The 18,911-nt window shown below is 45.0% G+C and overlaps 1 protein-coding gene across 1 annotated transcript in view; it reads right to left on the reverse strand.

Annotated features, from left to right (window-relative positions):
• LOC138569624 (cryptochrome DASH-like) overlaps positions 1 to 18,911 on the reverse strand; it is a 490,626-nt gene that overhangs the window by 188,747 nt on the left and 282,968 nt on the right. Inside the window, exon 10 of the mRNA XM_069647757.1 lies at positions 6,152 to 6,211. Coding sequence (XP_069503858.1) covers positions 6,152 to 6,211 — 60 coding nt within the window. The remainder of the gene's footprint in view (positions 1 to 6,151; positions 6,212 to 18,911) is intronic.

The raw sequence follows: 18,911 nt of genomic DNA on the forward strand, positions 1-18,911 counted from the left end.
AGTGTCAATGCAGTAGTGCTGAGTAAAGGTGTGACTAGAGGTCCATGTAGCTGCTTTGCAAATGCTGTCAAGGGGTACATTTGCAATGAAAGCCAGAGTGGCTCCAGTACTTCTTGTAGAGTGGCCCTTGGTGCAAAATGCAGTGTTTTATCCGAGAGGGAATAGCACAGTTGGATACATCTGACTATCCATTTAGAGATGGCATTCTTTGAGACATGATCTCCTTATTTGCCTAGAGATATGGAGACAAACAGTTGATCTGTCTTTCTTAGCAGTCTGGTCTTGTCTACATAGTAGAGGACTGCTCTCCTCACATCTAGTGTGTGGGCTTTCACCCCAGCAGAGCTTTTGGGTTCTTGGAAGAAGGCCGGTAGCTCAATGGACTGGTTAACATGGAATTTGAAAATGAACTTAGGTGAAAACCTAGGGTGAGTGCGTAAAACCAGTTTATCCTTATGAACAGTAAAGAAAGGATCCTGCACTGACAGAGCTTGAATTTCACTGACCCTTCTTATAGATGTGATGGCAACTAAGAAGGCAGTTTTATAAGTCAAGTGTTTGAGACTAGATTTGTGCATGGGCTCAAAGGCGGGTCCTATGAGCTTAGCAAGTACCACATTAAGGTCCCAACCTGGTGGTGGGTTAGAAATTGGAGGGTGGAGTCTCTTTACCCCTTCCATAAATGCTTTGACAACTGGCACTTTCCATCATGACACCTTGTTATAGGAAATGGTGTAGGCTGATAAAGTTGCCAGGTGCACTTTAAGTGAGTTAAACACTAACCCTGCATCCAATAGTTGGAGCATATAGGTGACGACATTAGAAGGAGTACAATCAACTGGGTTGATGTGCTTAATCTGGCACCAAATAACAAATCGTTTTGATTTGTCATAGTGACAGTGTCTTGTGTTAGGTTTTCTTGATTCTTTCGAGATATCCATACATCTCTGGGGTAAATTGAGATGCCCGAACTCTAGGACCTCAGGAGCCATGCTGCCAAGTTCATTGAGTTGGGTTGAGGATGCACGGTTAGGCCCTTGTGCTGGGAGAGTAGGTTGAATCGGCACGGGAGCTTGATGGGGTTGCACACCGCTAATTTGCATAGGTGTGGGTACCACGGTTGTCTCGTCCACATAGGAGCAACTAGGATGAGCGTCATAGCTTCCTCATCAGAGGGGTTGGTGGAAAAGCATAGGCAAACATTCCTGACCAATTCATCCATCGGGCGTTCCCCTTGGAGCATGGCTGGGGGAATCTGGATGCGAAATCTGGGCATTACCTGTTTTCACTTGTGGCGAATAAGTCTATAGTGGGGAAACCCCAACGAGAAAAGAGGTCTCCTACAACTTCTCCGTGTAGTGTCCATTCGTGTTCTTCTGGAAGGGGATCCCTGCTCAGAGCATCTGCTAGCGAGTTGAGATTCCCTGGAACATGTTGGGATGACAGGTAAATCTTCCGTTTAAGTGCCCATTTCCAAATTTTCTGAGCAAGCTTGGACAGATTTGGTGAACGAGTGCCCCCTTGTAGGTTTCAGTAAAACATTGCCGTTGTGCTGTCTGTTAGGATCTGCACTGACAGGTTGGATAGGAGGGGTTCGAATGCACGAAGTGATCTGAAGACTGCCAGAAGTTCTAGCAGACTGATGTGGTATTGAGCCACTGTGTGAGACCAGAGACCCAGAGCTGTGTGGTGAAGGTAGTGGCTCCCCACCCTGCTAGGGAGGCGTCTGTTGTGACAACGGCCTGTATCTCTGGATCGTAGAAGGGATTCCCCTTCATAAGATTCTCTCTTGTCCACCAGCGAAAACTTTGTACTAGTGTTAGCGAAACTACCACTAGATTGTCCCAATGACCACTTGCTTGAGAACACTGTTTCGCCAACCATTCCTGCATGGTGGGGAACCAGGTAATGCAAGATGCCATCATGCCTAGCAAACGCATTGCTTTGCGCACCCTTATTTGGTGACCAGCCTGATATAGAGGAATTTGCAGCAGCAGATTCCGAATCATTTCCTCTGATGGAAAGGCCAACCCCTCTTGGGTGTTTAGGACAGCTCCTAGGAACTGTTTTGAGGTGCTTGGTACCAGGCTTCATTTTTTCTCATTGATTGAGAAGCCCAATTGGAAGAGGAGGTCAATTGTTCTTTGAATGTTTAGTCTGCAAATTACGGGGGTTTCCCCTGTGATGAGCCAGTTGTCCAGGTAAGGTTACACTGGGATTGCCTTCCTGTGTAGGTGCGCCGCCACCACCGCCAGTACCTTGGTGAATACCCTTGGAGCCGAGGCTATACCGAAGGACAGCACCTTGAACTGGTAATGCTGGTTGTCTATCTTGAAACGCAAGAATCTTCTGTGCGCTGGGGACATTGAAATATGAAAATAGGCATCTTTCATATCCAATGTTGCCATGTAATCCCCCTTTTTTAGTAGGGGGATTACCTCTTCGAGTGTAGTCATGCAGAATTTTTGTGGCTTGACATACTTGGGCGCAAATCTAATACTGGGCGCATTGTTAGATCTTTTTTTGGCACAACGAAGTAGGTCGAATAAATACCCCCATTTACCTGGTTGCTCGGGATGAGTTCTATGGCGTCCTTTGCAAGTAGAGTGGCGATCTCCTCGCAAAGGATTTTCTGGTGCTCCAACGAGTGTACCTTCTGCCTTGGAGGATGGTTGTGGGGGCACGCTAGTAATTCTATACAGTATCCTGAGGACACTGTGGACAGCACTCATCTGTCCGAAGTGATCCCCTCCCATGCGTGGGTGAAGGTGGAAATGAGCCCCCCTCCTGGGGGTGCATGGAAGGGGACCCGAAGCGGAACGTCACGGTTTACTATGTGGCGTAACACGTCTGGCGGGGCTGCTTCTACGCCTACTGCGGCCCCTGCGCTGGCCTCTGGTGAATCCCTGTTTATTTTGAAATGTTTTTCTCGGCATTTGTATAGTTACAATCACGCATCTTGGTTCATGTATCACATGCCTATGTTAATTAACAACAACAAACAACCATTAGCAAACAACTTCCTACATGTGCTTGTGCTGTGCTTGGTCTTGCTGGGTCGGGTGCTTCCGTGTCTGGGTCTGAGGTTACAGTTACAGTGCTTCTGTTGGGGGTGCGGTTTATCTGGTGAATCCCTGTGATGTTTGGAGCTGATTGTTGCCCCATGAGGTTCCTTGATTCTGGTAGTAGTTGGAACCCCTCTGGGAGCTTTGGCTGCGAAAGCGACGAAAACTATTATTTCCCCTTTGACTTGGGGGTTTATTTGTGAGTTGTCCGAGGGATTTTAGAGTCTCGTACTCATCTTTAGCTGTCTTTAGTGCCTCTTCCAGTGCCCTGCCGAATAGAACGTTCGGCTCCACCGGCATGTCTATAAGCGTGGCTTGGGTCTTGGGTTTGAACCACGACTGCCTTAGCCAAGCGTGGCGCTTCATTACTGTGCCTTCGGCTATTAATCTTCCAGAATTATCTGCTGCATCAAAATTTGTCTTAAGGATGCATCTAGATACGGACCTTCCGCCTGCTGCAATTTGGGCCAGCTGGCCTTTCAGTGGTTCAGGTGCAGAGGCTACTAGAGCAGCTACTTGTTCCCACTGATGGCAGTTATAGCTTGCTAAAAGAGTGATACTGTCAGCAATAGGTGCCCGATAGGCTGACGTGGAGGCAACTTTCCTACCCAGAGCATATATTCTTTTGCTCTCCTTATCAGGAGGAGCTTCTGGAGAAGCTAGTGGTGTACCTGCCCTCTTTTTGGTGGTTGTTATTACCAGGAAGTCGGGTTTTAATTGACCCTTTATGTACATGGGATCGGAGGGTGCGGGCCGGAATAATATTTCCACTCGTGGATTCATTGCACGAGTAAGATTTGGGGTTACCAGCGAGGGATCAATTCTATGCTGGATTGATTTTAATATTCGGATAGCCTGGGTAATGGCTCTCTTGTCCCCTAGGATTTCTTCTGCAAAATCGCCTTCTTCTTGGACACCCTGTGTGTCTATTTGAAAATGAGCTGCTTTAGAGCCAGTACCTCATTGAGGAGTGGCTGATTAGCAAATTGGTGAGTCATTCACCAGGGGGTCCCTAGGAATTGGGGAGTCAAGACTGTAGGCTTCCGCCTCATCCTCCTGTTCCTCTTCCTGGTCCTCGTCATACCCATAATAAGAAACCCCTGTCTGGTCTTCCAGCATATGTGTTTCTGTCTCCTCTACATATGACTCTCGATGGTAAGGTTCAATTAGCAAAGGGTCTGAAACCAATCCCTGAAGAGGAGTCTCAGAGCGGAGCCTTTTAGTAGGGGGTTGAGAGTCCTTGGACCCCGAAGGGGCAGAGGTAGGTGGTGTGTTGGCATAGCTATGGAAATAGTTAGGGTCTTTCTTATAGAAGTCTGCAAAAAAAGACATCCTTCTCATCATCCCATCACCCTATCAATGTCGGCTGAGTTCCATTCCTTGGAACTGGGAATAAACATCTCCTGTTCTGGTTCCTCATCCATGCCCATATTGTGAGGAGTGGGAGGGACAATTTCCAAGGCCCAAGGTCTGTGGTGTAGTTTTTGATGGCTGGTTCCCTCGATCTCCGCTGACGTCGATCTTCGGCGTAGGATGGAAGATAAAGGGGAAAGATTTTAACAATATTTAGATATAATTGGCAAATGCCAAGGGAACTCCGCAACATGCGTCCGACTATTATGGCGGAAAAAACAATCTGAGGGTCCTACACGCGTGAGGGATCATGGGTACATGAGACGTCACACTAGGGATAGTATTACTGGCACGCCATAGTTCAACGCCCCTTTTCGAGTTTCAAAAAACAAACTGTAATACTCTGCAGCTTCCGCTAGATGTTGGCCTATGCACAGCATGTGATCTAAGCAGATTCCACAAGCCTCAGAAATATATATACATGCAAGTGTAGAGCAGGGCCTGATGTTGGAGGCATTAGATTGAATAGAAAATAATAGTATGATGTGGTATGTTGGGCCCGGTTTTGGAATGGCTGAGGAGTGTTCGCATGTAGACATCTAGTTGGTATTGGGCAACTGCCGGAGAAATGAGATAAAAATATGGCAACCCAGGCCTTATGATAAGAGTTATATGAGTTGCCAGGAAGTGTAATTAGGGGTAGTGAAAAGACCTTTGTGTTGTAGCGGGTGTATAGTGGTCGGCCTTCTAGGTCACGTTGTATTTGGACATTTCATGGTTGATATTGCAACAGATTTAGGCATATACACAGAGACGAGTATCGAACCGGGCCTTGTGTAAAAATTGAGTGGAAGGTAATAGCAAGGGGTGAGCCCCATCCTGGAAGGTAGATGTGGGGTAGTCCTTCTGGAGGACGTATAGGTCTGGCAGTTACCAGGCATATGCAAAAAAATGGCATACGCAAGCCCCAGGTTGGCCTGGTACAGGTATGTGGGGGGAGGCTAGATTGGGTGAAAGCCTGGGCCGGTGTGCTGACACATGGTAACGTACGCCATGTTTGGAGAGCTGACTGTCTCTGAGAGTACTGTTAATGGTAGTTCAAAGGAAAACATTAAGTTCATGTTTATTATTCAAGCCAGTACTGACCCATCTGTATTTGCATATCAGTCTGGCTTCTCTTTGACACAGTCTTAACTCTCGGACTCCACAACTTGTGTCACATTTGACTATTAACAGACCGATGAATTGGGTGCTTTGTTTGTTCTCCAGTGGTGCTCGTCTTGCCAGTGTGCTGCCAATGGATATCTTGTGTCCTGGGAGCTTAGCAGGCTGCGAGGTTCACAGATTATTATCCAAAGCTCCCCATTGTTTAGCCTATGGCCTGAAAGTGTGAACACTGAAAACTGTTCTACCTGCAGCTGTAACTTACCTACTAAGACTATAGACAATAGCAGAGACGGAGGGTGGACTGTAAAGAACAGAACAAGGGTATAGCAGGTTGCTTGGAAGCCGTTGACTAGAGGTTACGCATGTGTCTATTTAATATGTGGACCATTTAGCAAAGGAATGCAAGCAATACAATAGAAAAGGGGCATAAAAGACAAGCTACCCATCGTTGGAAGAGATGTCCTTGCCAAATGGGCTATGCTGCTCTGTGCCAATCTCAATAACACTTATTTTACCCAATGATATTTGTTTTCAGCCCTCAAAACTCTGCACACTAACTCACTCACCTTTCCAGGCATCGAACAGCTGTATGTCCTTTTTCCAAGGCACCTCTTTATCTTGAAGACCTAGTATAATGATCATAGAGAAAAAGCATAATTGTAAGCACTTGTTCTGTTCAAGGAAACCTGTACAAAGCTAAGGTCACTCAGTGGGAATTGCAGGTATTCCACACGTTTTTGAAATGTAACTCCATATGAAAGTATGCGCGGAGCAGCTCCCACTCTCCCCTAACTTCACTGCCGACTTTGGCATTTGGGAAACCCAGAGAGGAGATGATACATTTTCAAAAACTTTGATCAAAGGAGACAGACACCCGCTACTATCTACCTAAGCAACATATTTCCTGTGTGATGTCTGTTAGGATAATTTTTCTGAAGTCCAACTAATGGCTTAGTAAAACCATTCAACTGAGGCAGTACAAGACTCACACTTAGTATAAGGCTGTACCACCCAAGTATAAGGTAGCATAGACAAAACAGCCAGGCTTATCTTAGGAGGGAGAGAGAGCTGTAAAATCAGTACAAAGAAATTGTAATACACATTTGGTCCAAAGAAACACAGACACACTATGTATTGTAAAAATAAATGGTTTATTTAAATACAAGTAGGCCCAGATAAATCTTGGGGGAAATAAGTACTATCACATTATATATAAACACAGTTATAAAAACACAACACTATGCTTGAATGTACACAGAACAAAGCATACAACCCTATTTGGAACACCCAACAGGAGTTCTAGGGAAGTCAAAACCATTAGTTACTTTTGGATTACTTTACAGTTATACAAGGGTAGTAGACCCTAACAGTTGTACAGTGACACTCAGCAAGAAATCACATAGTAAGTCAACTGGACAATGTACTTTTGTGAATAGTGACAGACATTCTAGGAACAGTCTAAACCTATAACTTCTTTTGGGATAACTCAGTTATTCTCAAGGTAAGTAACCCCTTTTGTGTAACATACCATTACAGCTACTTTTCAGCTCAGTGACACACTAACTCAAGGTAAGTTAAAATTCTATTCTTTTGTAAGGAGCTACCAGCAACCTAAAAGCTAAGTATAACCTAAGCAGTCTTATTCTGTACAGCCTAACAGCAAGTCAGGGGAAGGAAGGCCTAATTGGGGACACTCATACAATTATCCCAATAGGAATAAAAAGTGAAACCAACAGAATTACTTTTGGGAAGAGGGGAATTCACAGGTGAGTAACTTAACCATCAGTCTACTTTCAGTTAGAATGGCGCAACAGTTTCTAAGGAAAGCAAGATTTAGAGATGTCTTATTTAAGAAGGCACACAGCTTATTCAAGATAAGTAAATACTACATATATTTGTCAGCATGGCAGAACACAGATAAGATAGGTAATAACTAACTATTCATTCATAGAGTTTAAAGTTACCAACTAACTCATTTACAAGTAAGTACCCTTTTCAACACTTGTTTTACTTTAAGGCTGACAAATTATCTAGCCCTTCCCAATTCTAGTACATGAGTTCTCTCAGAGGCAGAAGAGGGACCCTAGTGGTCTGGGCGCCAGCAGTAGGCAGGGTGAGATAGGGCTCAGTTTCAGGCAAAGTCAAGGTTCCTGAGGAAGACTGGGCAAACAAGTAAGCAGTTCACTTTGAAAGTTAGTTAGGGTCCAGGGACTTCAGATAAGACAACCTAGTTGGAATCTAGCAGTGGGCCTGGGTGAACTGGACGAGAGACCTCCCAATCACAGTAGCACCCCAACGATATACAGGAATCACAAGAGACTGAAGGTAAGTAAATACCCTAGCCAACACAGTACCTCATCACAGAAGAAGTGTTGCAGCAGGAAGACTTCAGGCTATGCAGCCAAAAGCCTGGTCGATAGATTCCTTTGTCTACAAGATGGAAGACATTTGCAGCAGGGATCACGGAAGAAGGCTCCAGGCAGGATTTTCCTTGAAGCTGGATGCGGCTCTGTGGATCTGGTGCCTTTTCAGGAGCACAGAAGAAGAAAGGATTTTGCGTTGTCGGTTTCTCATTGTTTGCAAGGTCCAGAACTCTGATGAGGGGACTTTTTGGACTCGATTCGCATCTCTGGAGGTCCAGCAGGATGCCCACAAAGTTTCATCAAGATTCAGAATTATGAACAATGGCTCGAGCTGCCAGGGTATTGGGGTATTGTAGCCCTGCAAGGCTGCAGCACAACGTGGGATGGCTCACAATGCAGGTCTTCCAGAGTCTAGTGGGTCTCACTAGGCTCTGGGTCAGAGAAGTCTGTTTCGGGATCCCTAGGTCGATTAGAAGGAATAGCTACAGCAGGCTCCAGTTACAGAGCAGGCTCTCCGGTCTCTGTAAATCGTCTCAGCCGCGTTCGCTTCATCATCCGCTTCGGTTTTGTTTCCAGTGGTCGACTTGTCAGCAGCTTCCAAGTTCAGAGTTTTTATCAGGAACTACAGCACAACCTGTGCATTCTCTCCCCGCATTTTACAGAAAGGGGTGGTCTGGCTGTCCATTTTAGCCAGAGGTTGCCTTTCAGGCAATGTGGAAGAAGAAGGGCTGCAGAGTTTTGGACTCCTCCATCGCTTCCTGCGTTTCCAGGCACTCTGGCACCAGGGTGGGAAATCCACAGGATTCCCACCAAAGACAAAACAGCCACTGAGGTTGTGCTTGCCCAGAATGGCAGGGGGAAAACCTCAGAAACAGCAAGCACACAAGAAATGTCGAAAAAAGAAGACGCCCACCATTTTGAAGGAATTATGGCCCTTCGGTGCATTACCAAGACTGAATTAACAGCCTGCGAGTAATAAAGACTAAAAGTCATAAAGGTAAAACCACTGCCACCAGCCATTCATTTAAAACTCACAATTGTAACAAAATGTTATCAGGTAAGTAAGAAAGGGGATACATTGTATCTCCAGTGAGAAACCTGAAGGCTTCTCACCCACTAATCCCCGGGGATCGGTCATTCAGGTGGCCAGGACACGGCCATCGCTTTTTGATCCAGCTCCTGGGGGCGGACCAGTGCGGGAGGATCACCCGAATGAGGGGTCTTCGGGGAGTGGAAGTGAGACACCGGAGGGTAAGACGCGGTAGCCCCTTACTTGTAACACCTTTTCCCCTTACTACCAGGTAGGATACCTAGGAACTCAACCTACCCGCCTTTTCAGGCATAAACTTTCACCAGAGATGTGTATACCTGAAATGTCCCAACACTATGGTCAGGCAAGGTCGGGCAAATACGGATCATTACACACACCTGACTTCCATCACATTTCCCTGCACGGATAAAACGCGGAGCATGAAAGCACACTCACACGAGGAAACACTAGTTCCAAGGTGACAGTTCAATACAAGGAGAAAGATGGCGAGCCCAGAGAGGGTTGAAAGGAGGGAATTACCCCTGTGCTGCAAAGACCGTTACTTTTGTGAGCCTTGGAAAGTAAGAAACCGAAGACCAGGAAATAAGGCTGATCAAACCTTCACAGTGTGTCAGAGGCACCTGGGGCTCTCCTGTCTCGATAACCAAGGTGGGGAGGAGCAATTGCTGCTGTGGTACTATCCATTGCTACTGCAACAAAGCCGCATCAGAAAAGACAGCACAGCAGGTGAGTCAGAGAGACTCATACCAAACAAGCTTGTGTTTTGAACCTAGGTTGCAAGCAGCAACACTGTATAAAGAGAACAGTGTGTGAGGTGTTTGGGATGAGCAACGCAAATACAATTGGAAGCCAAAGAAAGTAGTTGAACTTTTTAATTGAACTTTGGGAGGCCAAGAAAAGATATCATACAGAGTGGTCCTGCGCCATGTGGGTGCTCATTTGAAAGTCTCTGTTAGGTATCCAACGGATGCTGTGTGAGAGAAAGAAATATTGAGATCGAAGTGGTCATGCATTGGGTTAAGCTAAACCCTGTGCACATTTGAATGTATTCTTTAGTGTAATGTACGTCACAATTGGTCCAAGCCCGGCTGAGAGACTAATTGAACGAAAAAAAGGCATCTGAGCCCGGCAGAGAGGGGTCCAGAGGGAACCGAGAGTCACCCGAAAAAGTATTCTCTGAACCTTGTTTTGAAAAGGATCCAAGCCCGGCTGAGGGGGAATCCAGGGTGAACACCCAAACTGAATACTGGCAAAAAGGAAAAAGAATGTTTGCGTGTTGTTTTTGGTACAGTAGGCCCTTGCGGGTCAAGAGACTTGCAAGAAGTAAAGAGACTTGGACACAGAAGATCCTGAACTGCAAAAATTGAACTGTATCCTTGTGCAGCAGAAGCCAGAGTGTGTGCTTTGCTCGAGTGACCCACCTTGCCCGCTGAAAATGTGGGAAGGGAGGCCAATGGCCCAAGCATCCTGACATTTTATTTTGAGAACACTTCTTTCTTTTTCATGAACATTACCCCACATTATTTGTAAATCAGTGGTAAGGATTGGCAATATGTCGTTTAGTATAGGCCCTTCTATTTTGACAACACTGCATTATTATTATTATTCAATGGTCGTAGCTTCATCCCATCCGAGGATTTAGGTTTAGATAGGCGTTTATCACACCCTTATGCAAGTTCAATAAACACCCTTGACCTGTGGTTACTTGTGTCTGTCTTACTGTTGATACCATGCCTTCCTTACATCCCCCAGCACTCCACATAAGGTGGGGTGCGCTGGCTCACTATATAAAATGTAAAGAGGGATTGAAATCCCTCTTTCCTACCTGCGAACTGTAGTTCACCCAAGTACATGAAAGAGAAATGAACACATAGGGGCAACCCAGCTTAAGCCCAAACGTTGTAGGAAACCATAACTTCAACCACTCACTATGGAGAGACATAAAAAGTCACCCATAAAAATAGTAAAAGACTAGGTGAGAGGGGAACAAGATTCCTCTTCAACTAGGGACAAGGTAAAATCGTCACCTAGCCAAAGCAAAAGGTTCTGGGGTTGACACAGGTCAGAAATATTTTTACTTGATATGAAAATCTTATCTAACAATGTCTCAAGTTAAGACAGCATAGAATTGCAAGAATCTGTCCCACATGTCCTTGTGACCCTCATGTGCAATAGCTGCTGCATAGTGACAAGCCCAATAATGGAGGAATGATGTCCGGATCAGAACTGTGTTACAGGAATAACACCAGTTGGCACTCAAAATTGAATTATGCAGGAAAATGCAAAAGTGTACAAAATAATTACAAAAAACCCAGTAGGAAAAGATCTGCTGCCACCAGCCCAACATGGACAAATTAAAAATATAACACAAACATTAGTAGAAGAAAAAGAAAAGGGGTTACACTTCAGCACTTCACTGTAAGGCGATGTGCAGTACATTAAAGCAACAAGGAATATCAAAAAGTATGAAAGATTCTCCCTGCGCTAGTATCCTTAGACGGACCATTGCCCCCAAAAGCGATGAGCTGAGCAAGGTAAGTAAAGCAAAAAGACTTTACTCACCTCCAAAAGTCAGGACAGGGTTAAAATCATAGCAACAAGTTAGTGGGCCCTTTGATGTCAATGGCGGGAAAGCTGCAAAAAAGAAAATCGTTCCTAATATTGTGTGATTAACCTTTATTTCTAGGGGAGTCAAAAGGTCCAAATATTTGGTACAGAAATGAGGACTAGTGCTTGGAGGCCAATATGCAGTTACAATGATACAATGGCATTGATAACAAATTTGCAAAAGTGTTTTTGAAAAGAGCGATAAATGGCGGTCTGCAGCAGGGTTAAGGGGAATTTGGAATTGAAATCTGGTGTGACTTGGTTATTTTAATTTGCACGATTGTGATTAAAACGGTGAAGTACTGGGGGAGCATGGTGGGGATAGCAGTCATTTAATTGTGGGTGAAGCAGGTTTCTGACATAGCCTGAAAGTCTATATAAATTCAGAAATAGAAGGTTGGCTGCAAGCTTGATGGCATCAAAGCGATTGCGGGAGCTGACGCAAATGTGCCAGGGTTCTTGAGAAGTGGGTCAGTGTCAGGAGGGGAGGGTGCAAGTTTACTAGAAAGGAGGGAAGAATAAGCAAGAGGGGACAGAGTAGGAGAAGAAGTGGTAGGGTCTGGGTCTGCCTTGGTGAGGCACGACATTGGAGGTGGAAGGGAATGCTGTAGTGATATGGGCTTTGAAGGGTGGCGGGGCTGATGGGGGCATCCCTTGGTCACGTTCAGAATGTGAGGAATGTGGAAGTCAAGTTTGCTGAATGTCGAGTGTTTGGCTCACAACATTATAGTGCCAGTGTTATGGTCATCTTACCTCTTCTAAAATCAGGAATGAGAGTCGTCCAGTGTGAAGCAGTGCTGTATTGGATTGATTTGTAACACGTTACTTACAGAACAAACTGTATCAAGGCGCAGAACTGAACCCTGGATTGCTGAAAACAGGAAAGAAAGAGTTAACAGAAAAGCCAATGGGTTTAAGGCTCTCTGAAATTTAGAGAACTAGTCTATGGATCTAACAGAGAAGGGAAGGCCATTTCGTAGATGCTGAGCAGCAACTGCAAATCTTTCTTTTACATTTGTTTGGAGGTACGAAGTGGCTGGCCCCTGAAGACATCTGAAAACCAGGCAAAGGACCTAGTTAATGGCTGTCTCTGGTTTATGTTTTGGCTCCAGAAGAACAACCTCTGGTTTATTTGGATCGAGTTGAAGGGCATTTTCCAGCATCCAATCCTCATTTTCTTCTACTCAATTAGTCATCTTACTGTAAGTGGTATCCAGGCTATTTGCATTAATAGATGTTTGAGTGTCACCTGCATTGGGAGATGGTTACAATTATTACAAAAATCTTGTTTATTAAATTAGATTCTGCACATTTGCCAAGTTATCCTCTTCCAACCATCCTTCCAGATGGTCAAGGAAGTTTTTGGCAGAATCTGGAGGCTGAGGAAAAAACATTGCTGTGAAAGTCCTTTGTTCGTCTAGCGTTTTCTTTTAGTAAAATACATTCTTCTGCATTATTGCAGTCTGTTTAAAAAATAGGTTTAACTTCAAAACAGATTAGTGCAATACCTGCTCCTGGAGCAGTCGAATATTGAGCTGGGAAAAAAGTATGAGACAAAGTTTTACAGTTATCTCCTAACGAGCATTCATTTAAAGAAAGGAGCACATCTAGTTTGTGGTCAACTAAGACGTAAACATCGGATGAATGGTTTATGAGCGATCTAGAGTTTATTTGAGGACATTTGAAATGTGAATCGATTTGTCCTTCATGACAGTAAGGATACTCTCCAGCTTTTTTGGAGAGTGTGAGGTCTTTTGCAATGTTGACAACATAGAAGAGTTAGTCTTAGAACACAGTATGTTAAGAATAGCTGTATAAGTGACAGAGCCCTTGCCATTATTGAGAAGATTTAGTTGATGTCATGGTAATGGCAGTTCGCTTTTAAGAGTCAGGTCAATTAGAATTCTTAAAGGAAATATGGGCAGCTAAGATGTAATAGATGTACCAATTCTAAATAGGGAAAGCTCAGCTGATTATTTTTTAAAACAAAAGTTACTTACAGGTTGACATCAATGAGGAAAGATCTCGAGCTGTACCATGCCGTCGACTGAACAGGCTTGGCATCAGCACTGTGTGCCAATGTGAGCCAATTAAGTCCGAGTGTCTCAGGAAAATGACAATACAAGAAGGAACCAACAGGGGAGCTGGCAAATGTAGCGTGTGTTAGCCGTGTAAGGAAAGAAAAAAAGTAAAATCCTTACTTTCTAACAAACAATCTGTGATGCGCGAATAAAGGTGTGCCTATGGGCTAGAAGACCCCACTGATCAAACTAGATGGGCGTTATATGAGAATACAAATTGATCAATTACAATTAATAAATAAGAGTGCTTCAGCACGAAGCAGCGTTGACATATGTGGATTGGGGAAAGTTGAAATAGGTGATTGGAATGCATGAGCAGGTTTAGTTTTTGTGTGAAAAGGCAAGGATGTCAGTGCAGAGTTCCATATAGCAGCTAGTTCTGTCGGTATATGCGAAAGAGCAGTCCGGTTTGGCAGCAATTGTAGCGGTTTCAAAATTCCTCTTGCCATTCTTCCCGGTGATGTGAGGAGGGACAATGACGTTAGGGCAATGTGATAATTCAGGGAGAGGGAACATTGTGGTAGTACGGAACAGTGACCTGGTTTGTTCAGAGCGTATGAAGAGGAAATCAGAAGAAAAAAGCCATGGTATAATAGGTGAAAACAGTAAACAAAAAATCTGGAGCCAGTTGTGCTTGAATGATGGTGTGTAGTGGAAGGAACACATGGTAGCAACAGTAAAGACAGACAAGTGATCACACTTCAAGGGTGTTTATTAAACTGTAAAATGCAGGGTGGACAAACGCCTAACCTAAATCTAAGATGGGAGCAAGCTTCGACCATGAAATGAAAAATAAGTTAGTCCTTGTGGCGTTTTGTCAAAGTAAAAAGGCCTATACTAAAGAAATGTTTGCCAAATCCTTACAACAAATTATAGAAAGAGTGTGGGATAGGGTTTTCAATAAAGAAATAAGTGTTCACAATAATAAGTTAGGATGTGATTGCCAGGGGTCTCCCTTCCCCACGTTTTGAGCAAGGGACAAGATGGATCTCCTGAGCACAGCACACACTCTAGCCTTTCCAGCAAGAGTCGACAGTTCCGTACCAGCTATCAGGTTCTTCGATGGTCAAGTCTCTTTCAAATAAAAGTCTCTTGCCTTTGAGGGCCTGATGTGTTCAATATAACAAACAAACAAAATGTTCCTCTTCAAAGGAATGTTGGGGTGATGCCTTTTCACCCACTGGATCTCCCACTGCCGGGCTAGGATCCTAATGTCAAGGGGGACAATCCACTTCCCCTGGTCTTTCAATCCTTTTTGCAATCTTTATTGTGAACATCCCTCCATCGGGTTCATTCCTGTCAACACACTGTTCATGGGACTACAGGCTTCGCCCCTTCTCGTTAGCATCCCTCCCCCGATTCACACTTGCCAACCTCTACGCCACACAGTTCATACGCTAGTTTCACCATGCGGGACTCATCGCCCTTCTTTTCACAATCGTCTGTCGGCCAAAGACTTTTGACGGTACAGAGGATTTTTACAAGACCCCTGTATGACCACTTTCACCTCTTCCCATGGTCTTCTGGTTATAGTAGTCTCTACCATCGGGTTATCGCCCAGAGTTTCCTGCGTGAGCACACACGTGGTGCCGGACGCCTCTGTTGCTGGTTTTCCCCCGCCTTCATCAATAGTTTCTTTAAACCTTTCAAAGTTCAAATTAGCTATTGCCTACTTTTCTTTCAACACAGTTCGGTTTCTTATCGACTCTTCCCTCGACTCACCGGCTGTGATGAACCGCTTGGCTTTCTCTCTCTTTATGTTGGTACCTCAGAGACAAGCATCTCTCCCCGGTTTGGTAATCAGCGGAGGAGGGTCTTGTGTACCGCTGACACCTGCTGCAACGCACGCTGGCTATTGTTTGCAGTCTTATGCTTCCGTCTGCAGAGGTTTCATGGGCCTTGATCGGAAAGGGCTAGATCGCTTCTCTGCTTGTCATCCTCGTGGTATTCGCTGTCTTTCGCCTCCTCTAACTGCCTTGCTGGGTTACCTCTCACGTCGTGCGATCTGCCTTGCTCGACCTGTGCGCTAATGCTTCACCTTTTATCCCTGTGGGAAAGGTAAAGGGCCGTCAGGTGTGTGTGATTCTGGTCAATTGCCTGACTCTGCCTGACCCTTGTATTGAGACATGTCAGGCAAGTGGCTCTGGTGTTAGTCCGTTGTCTTTCGTGTTGTGCGAAATTGCTTGTGTCAGAAAGGGGGGCAGTGTCTTGGAATATCTTACGTGGTAGGATGGGAAAAAAGGTGTTGAAAGAAGGGGGATACCGCGTCTCACCTGTCGGTGTCCCATTCCGCAAGGACCCCCCATCCAGGTGATCCTCCCTCACTGGTCCATCCCCAGGAACTGGATACAATAGAGAAGGCTGTGTCCTGGCCATCTGGATGACAGATTCCCAGGGACAAGCTAGGGAGACACCTACAGGTTTCTCACAGTAGGAAATAATTCTGAGAGTAGGCCTTCCACAAGTGACTAATCGATGCAAAGCGGCTAGATGGATGAGCATGGATAAAGGAGCATTTGCTAGCACCAATCAGTAATGGCAGATATGCAACATCTGCATCTTTAGAAAACAAGCAAATGCAATGTGGGAACACACAGGTTTAGATAATCAAAGTATGCAAGTGGATAGAATAGGAGTTCCTAAGTGGTGGCATGTAGACAAGTCAGGTAAGAAAGTTTAATCTTGGAGGACAGGATCCTAGGTGAAAGCAGAAATACAAGTGAATTAGCAAATGCACTAGAAGAGCACACATATTCCTTAGTGAGAGCAGATCCACAAGTTAATCAAGCACTAACGGTGTGAGAACATATGTTTCAGAGTGACAGCTGGACTACAAGATTACCAAGCTAATGCAATGTGGGAGAACACAAGTTCCCGGTCATATAAGTTGAGGCCATTTTGTTAATGCAGTATGGGAGAACAAAGGTGAAAATGATGAACAGGCAAGTACAATGTGGGAGCCCAGAAGTTCTTGCGTGCACTCAGATGTACAAGGTGAACAGGTGAATGTAATGTGGGAGAAAACAGGTACCATGCCTTTCCAAGGCGAGGTAATTCAAGGGGTCTGTAGTTGCTGGCTGTTGGGGCGAATTCTCAAAAATGTTCTAATTCCTCTCTACCTTAGAGACTCCCAGCACTTAGACCGTTTTCCCACTCGCTCATGTATTTTTCTGTGATTTGAACTCCGATTCTTTTGGTTTTTGGAGTCTGAAATTCCACAGGCATCTTTTTACATAATGACACACAGCACCTTCAGTGCAGTGGCACAGGGAAGTCTTTCAGATTTCCCAAAGGTTTAAATACCTTCTCTTGGATAAACTACTGTTTCCAAGAGCAGTAAAGTGAAATTGACTACTTACATTTGTAACTTTCTAGACCCAGCACACACTATCTTACAATAGGGTGCTGGAGGGGTTACTTAGTATCCCCTTAGTTTAGTTTCTCATGTAACCTTTTTATGTTCCCTTTCTACGATTAATGGCTAGTGCCAGTGGTTTACTTTTAACTATCGTGGTGTGTCTTTACCATGGGCTGCGTTCGCAGCTGCAGTAAAGCACCCTTCGGTGCCATTTATTTGTCAAAATGGCCCTGGTCTTCTTTTTTCGCCATTTCGTTGTGGAAAGGTCCTTCTTGAGATTTACTCTGCGTGCCAAACCAGGTTTGGACTCCTTTGTTCATTTTGTCTTTGGCAGGGTTCACAAGTGAAGCCTGCCTCTGGCTCCAGAGTGCCTGGCAGGGACAGGAAGTGAGGGAGGTGCCCGAAACTCTCTGTGCTGTATTCCCTTGGTTACAGGAATGCACCCAAAGGTGATTGGCCGGCTGGCTCTCTGGTAAGGACAGTCAGCCTGCTGGGTGATTGGCAGCTAGGCTGGAATGAATGGGAGAAACCTGCATAAAATGCGTGACTTTTTGGCTTGGAAGGCAGAGTCGACCACTGGACAAAGGAATCTGCAGAAGAACATGGAAGACATGCCTGCAGCAACTCCTGTACCGTTGGTTTGCCCGGTGAAGCACTGCTGCTGTGCTGAAACTCCGAATTCGCCTCGACTAGAGAAGCCCTGCAAGGACGACTTCTCCCTCAACTTCAAAGTAAGCCCGTCTGGACACCCTCTCGGAGCTGGCTGTATTTCCACTGCTGCTGCTGTTGGAACCGAAGTGTCAGGGAGAGGGACACCAGATTGTGTTTGTTGCTTTTAAGTCGGAACCAAGCTCCAGGAAGATCCTCCGGACTCCCAGGAAGCAGGACTGGCCAAGCCCGAGCCACCTCAACAGAGTGCTGGACCCCAGACGAGAGGAAAGTCTGAAGTGGTATCCGAGAACCGCGGTGGTGCTATTTGATTGAGACGCAAGGAGCTGAAACTGTGAAGTGCCACTGATTTGAAGATTGCTAGTTGCTGTCGTTGACCTTCCCATTGCAGTGCAGGAGTCCTCAGAAGTCCTCCCTCTTGTCCCCATGACTGAGGCACAGGAACAACAGGAGCTGCACGGGAACAGAAGTCAGCTGACACCATTTCTTCTAACCAAAGATACTGTACAGTCTAAGAGAACTTATCTCTTGCTGTGTAGCCTTACTTGTTTTCAGTTGAGACTTGTCTTTGTTGCTCTGTAGAGCTGCTTGCATATTATATTCTCACAAGCCTAAACAGGATGTGACCCTACATTCATTCTTCTTTTCTGCAAAGACTTCTAAAACATTGTGCAAGACTTACTTACCTGCAAGAAGTGCTTCAGCTCACCTAGACATTTGCCCAATTGACATTGGCTGGCCTGGCTCCCCGAATGACTCTTCTCCCTTCTGACATTGTATTGCACCCATCCTTCCAGGAAGGGGTTAACTTACTTTGCATTGGGGGGTTCAAAAAGTACTTACCTGCTTCAGAATATTTGTGTGATATCTTGTTTATTCTATTAACCCTTTTCTTTGACACTCATTTCAGTACTGCTTTAAATGTACCCATGATAAATTAATGTCCACAGTTTCCTAGCTAGTTAAGTCACCTGAGGGTGCAGGAAGTGTCTGTGTGCCATTGCCAATGGGTACTTGTTGATTTAGAGAAACTAAGAGTGCGTATTTTGAAGTGTATGTTTGTGTTACTGGTATATTGCTCCCTTCTGAAGAAGGCTTATTCAAACTATTAAATTAATAATTGTTAAATCAAGAAACCTTGAGTATATATGTTTATTTGGATGCTGGTCACTGTGAATCTCTGTTTAACCACTCTAC

This window comes from Ambystoma mexicanum, chromosome 2q (genome assembly GCF_040938575.1).
Source record: "Ambystoma mexicanum isolate Mex_15411 chromosome 2q, UKY_AmexF1_1, whole genome shotgun sequence".
NCBI lineage: Eukaryota > Metazoa > Chordata > Amphibia > Caudata > Ambystomatidae > Ambystoma > Ambystoma mexicanum.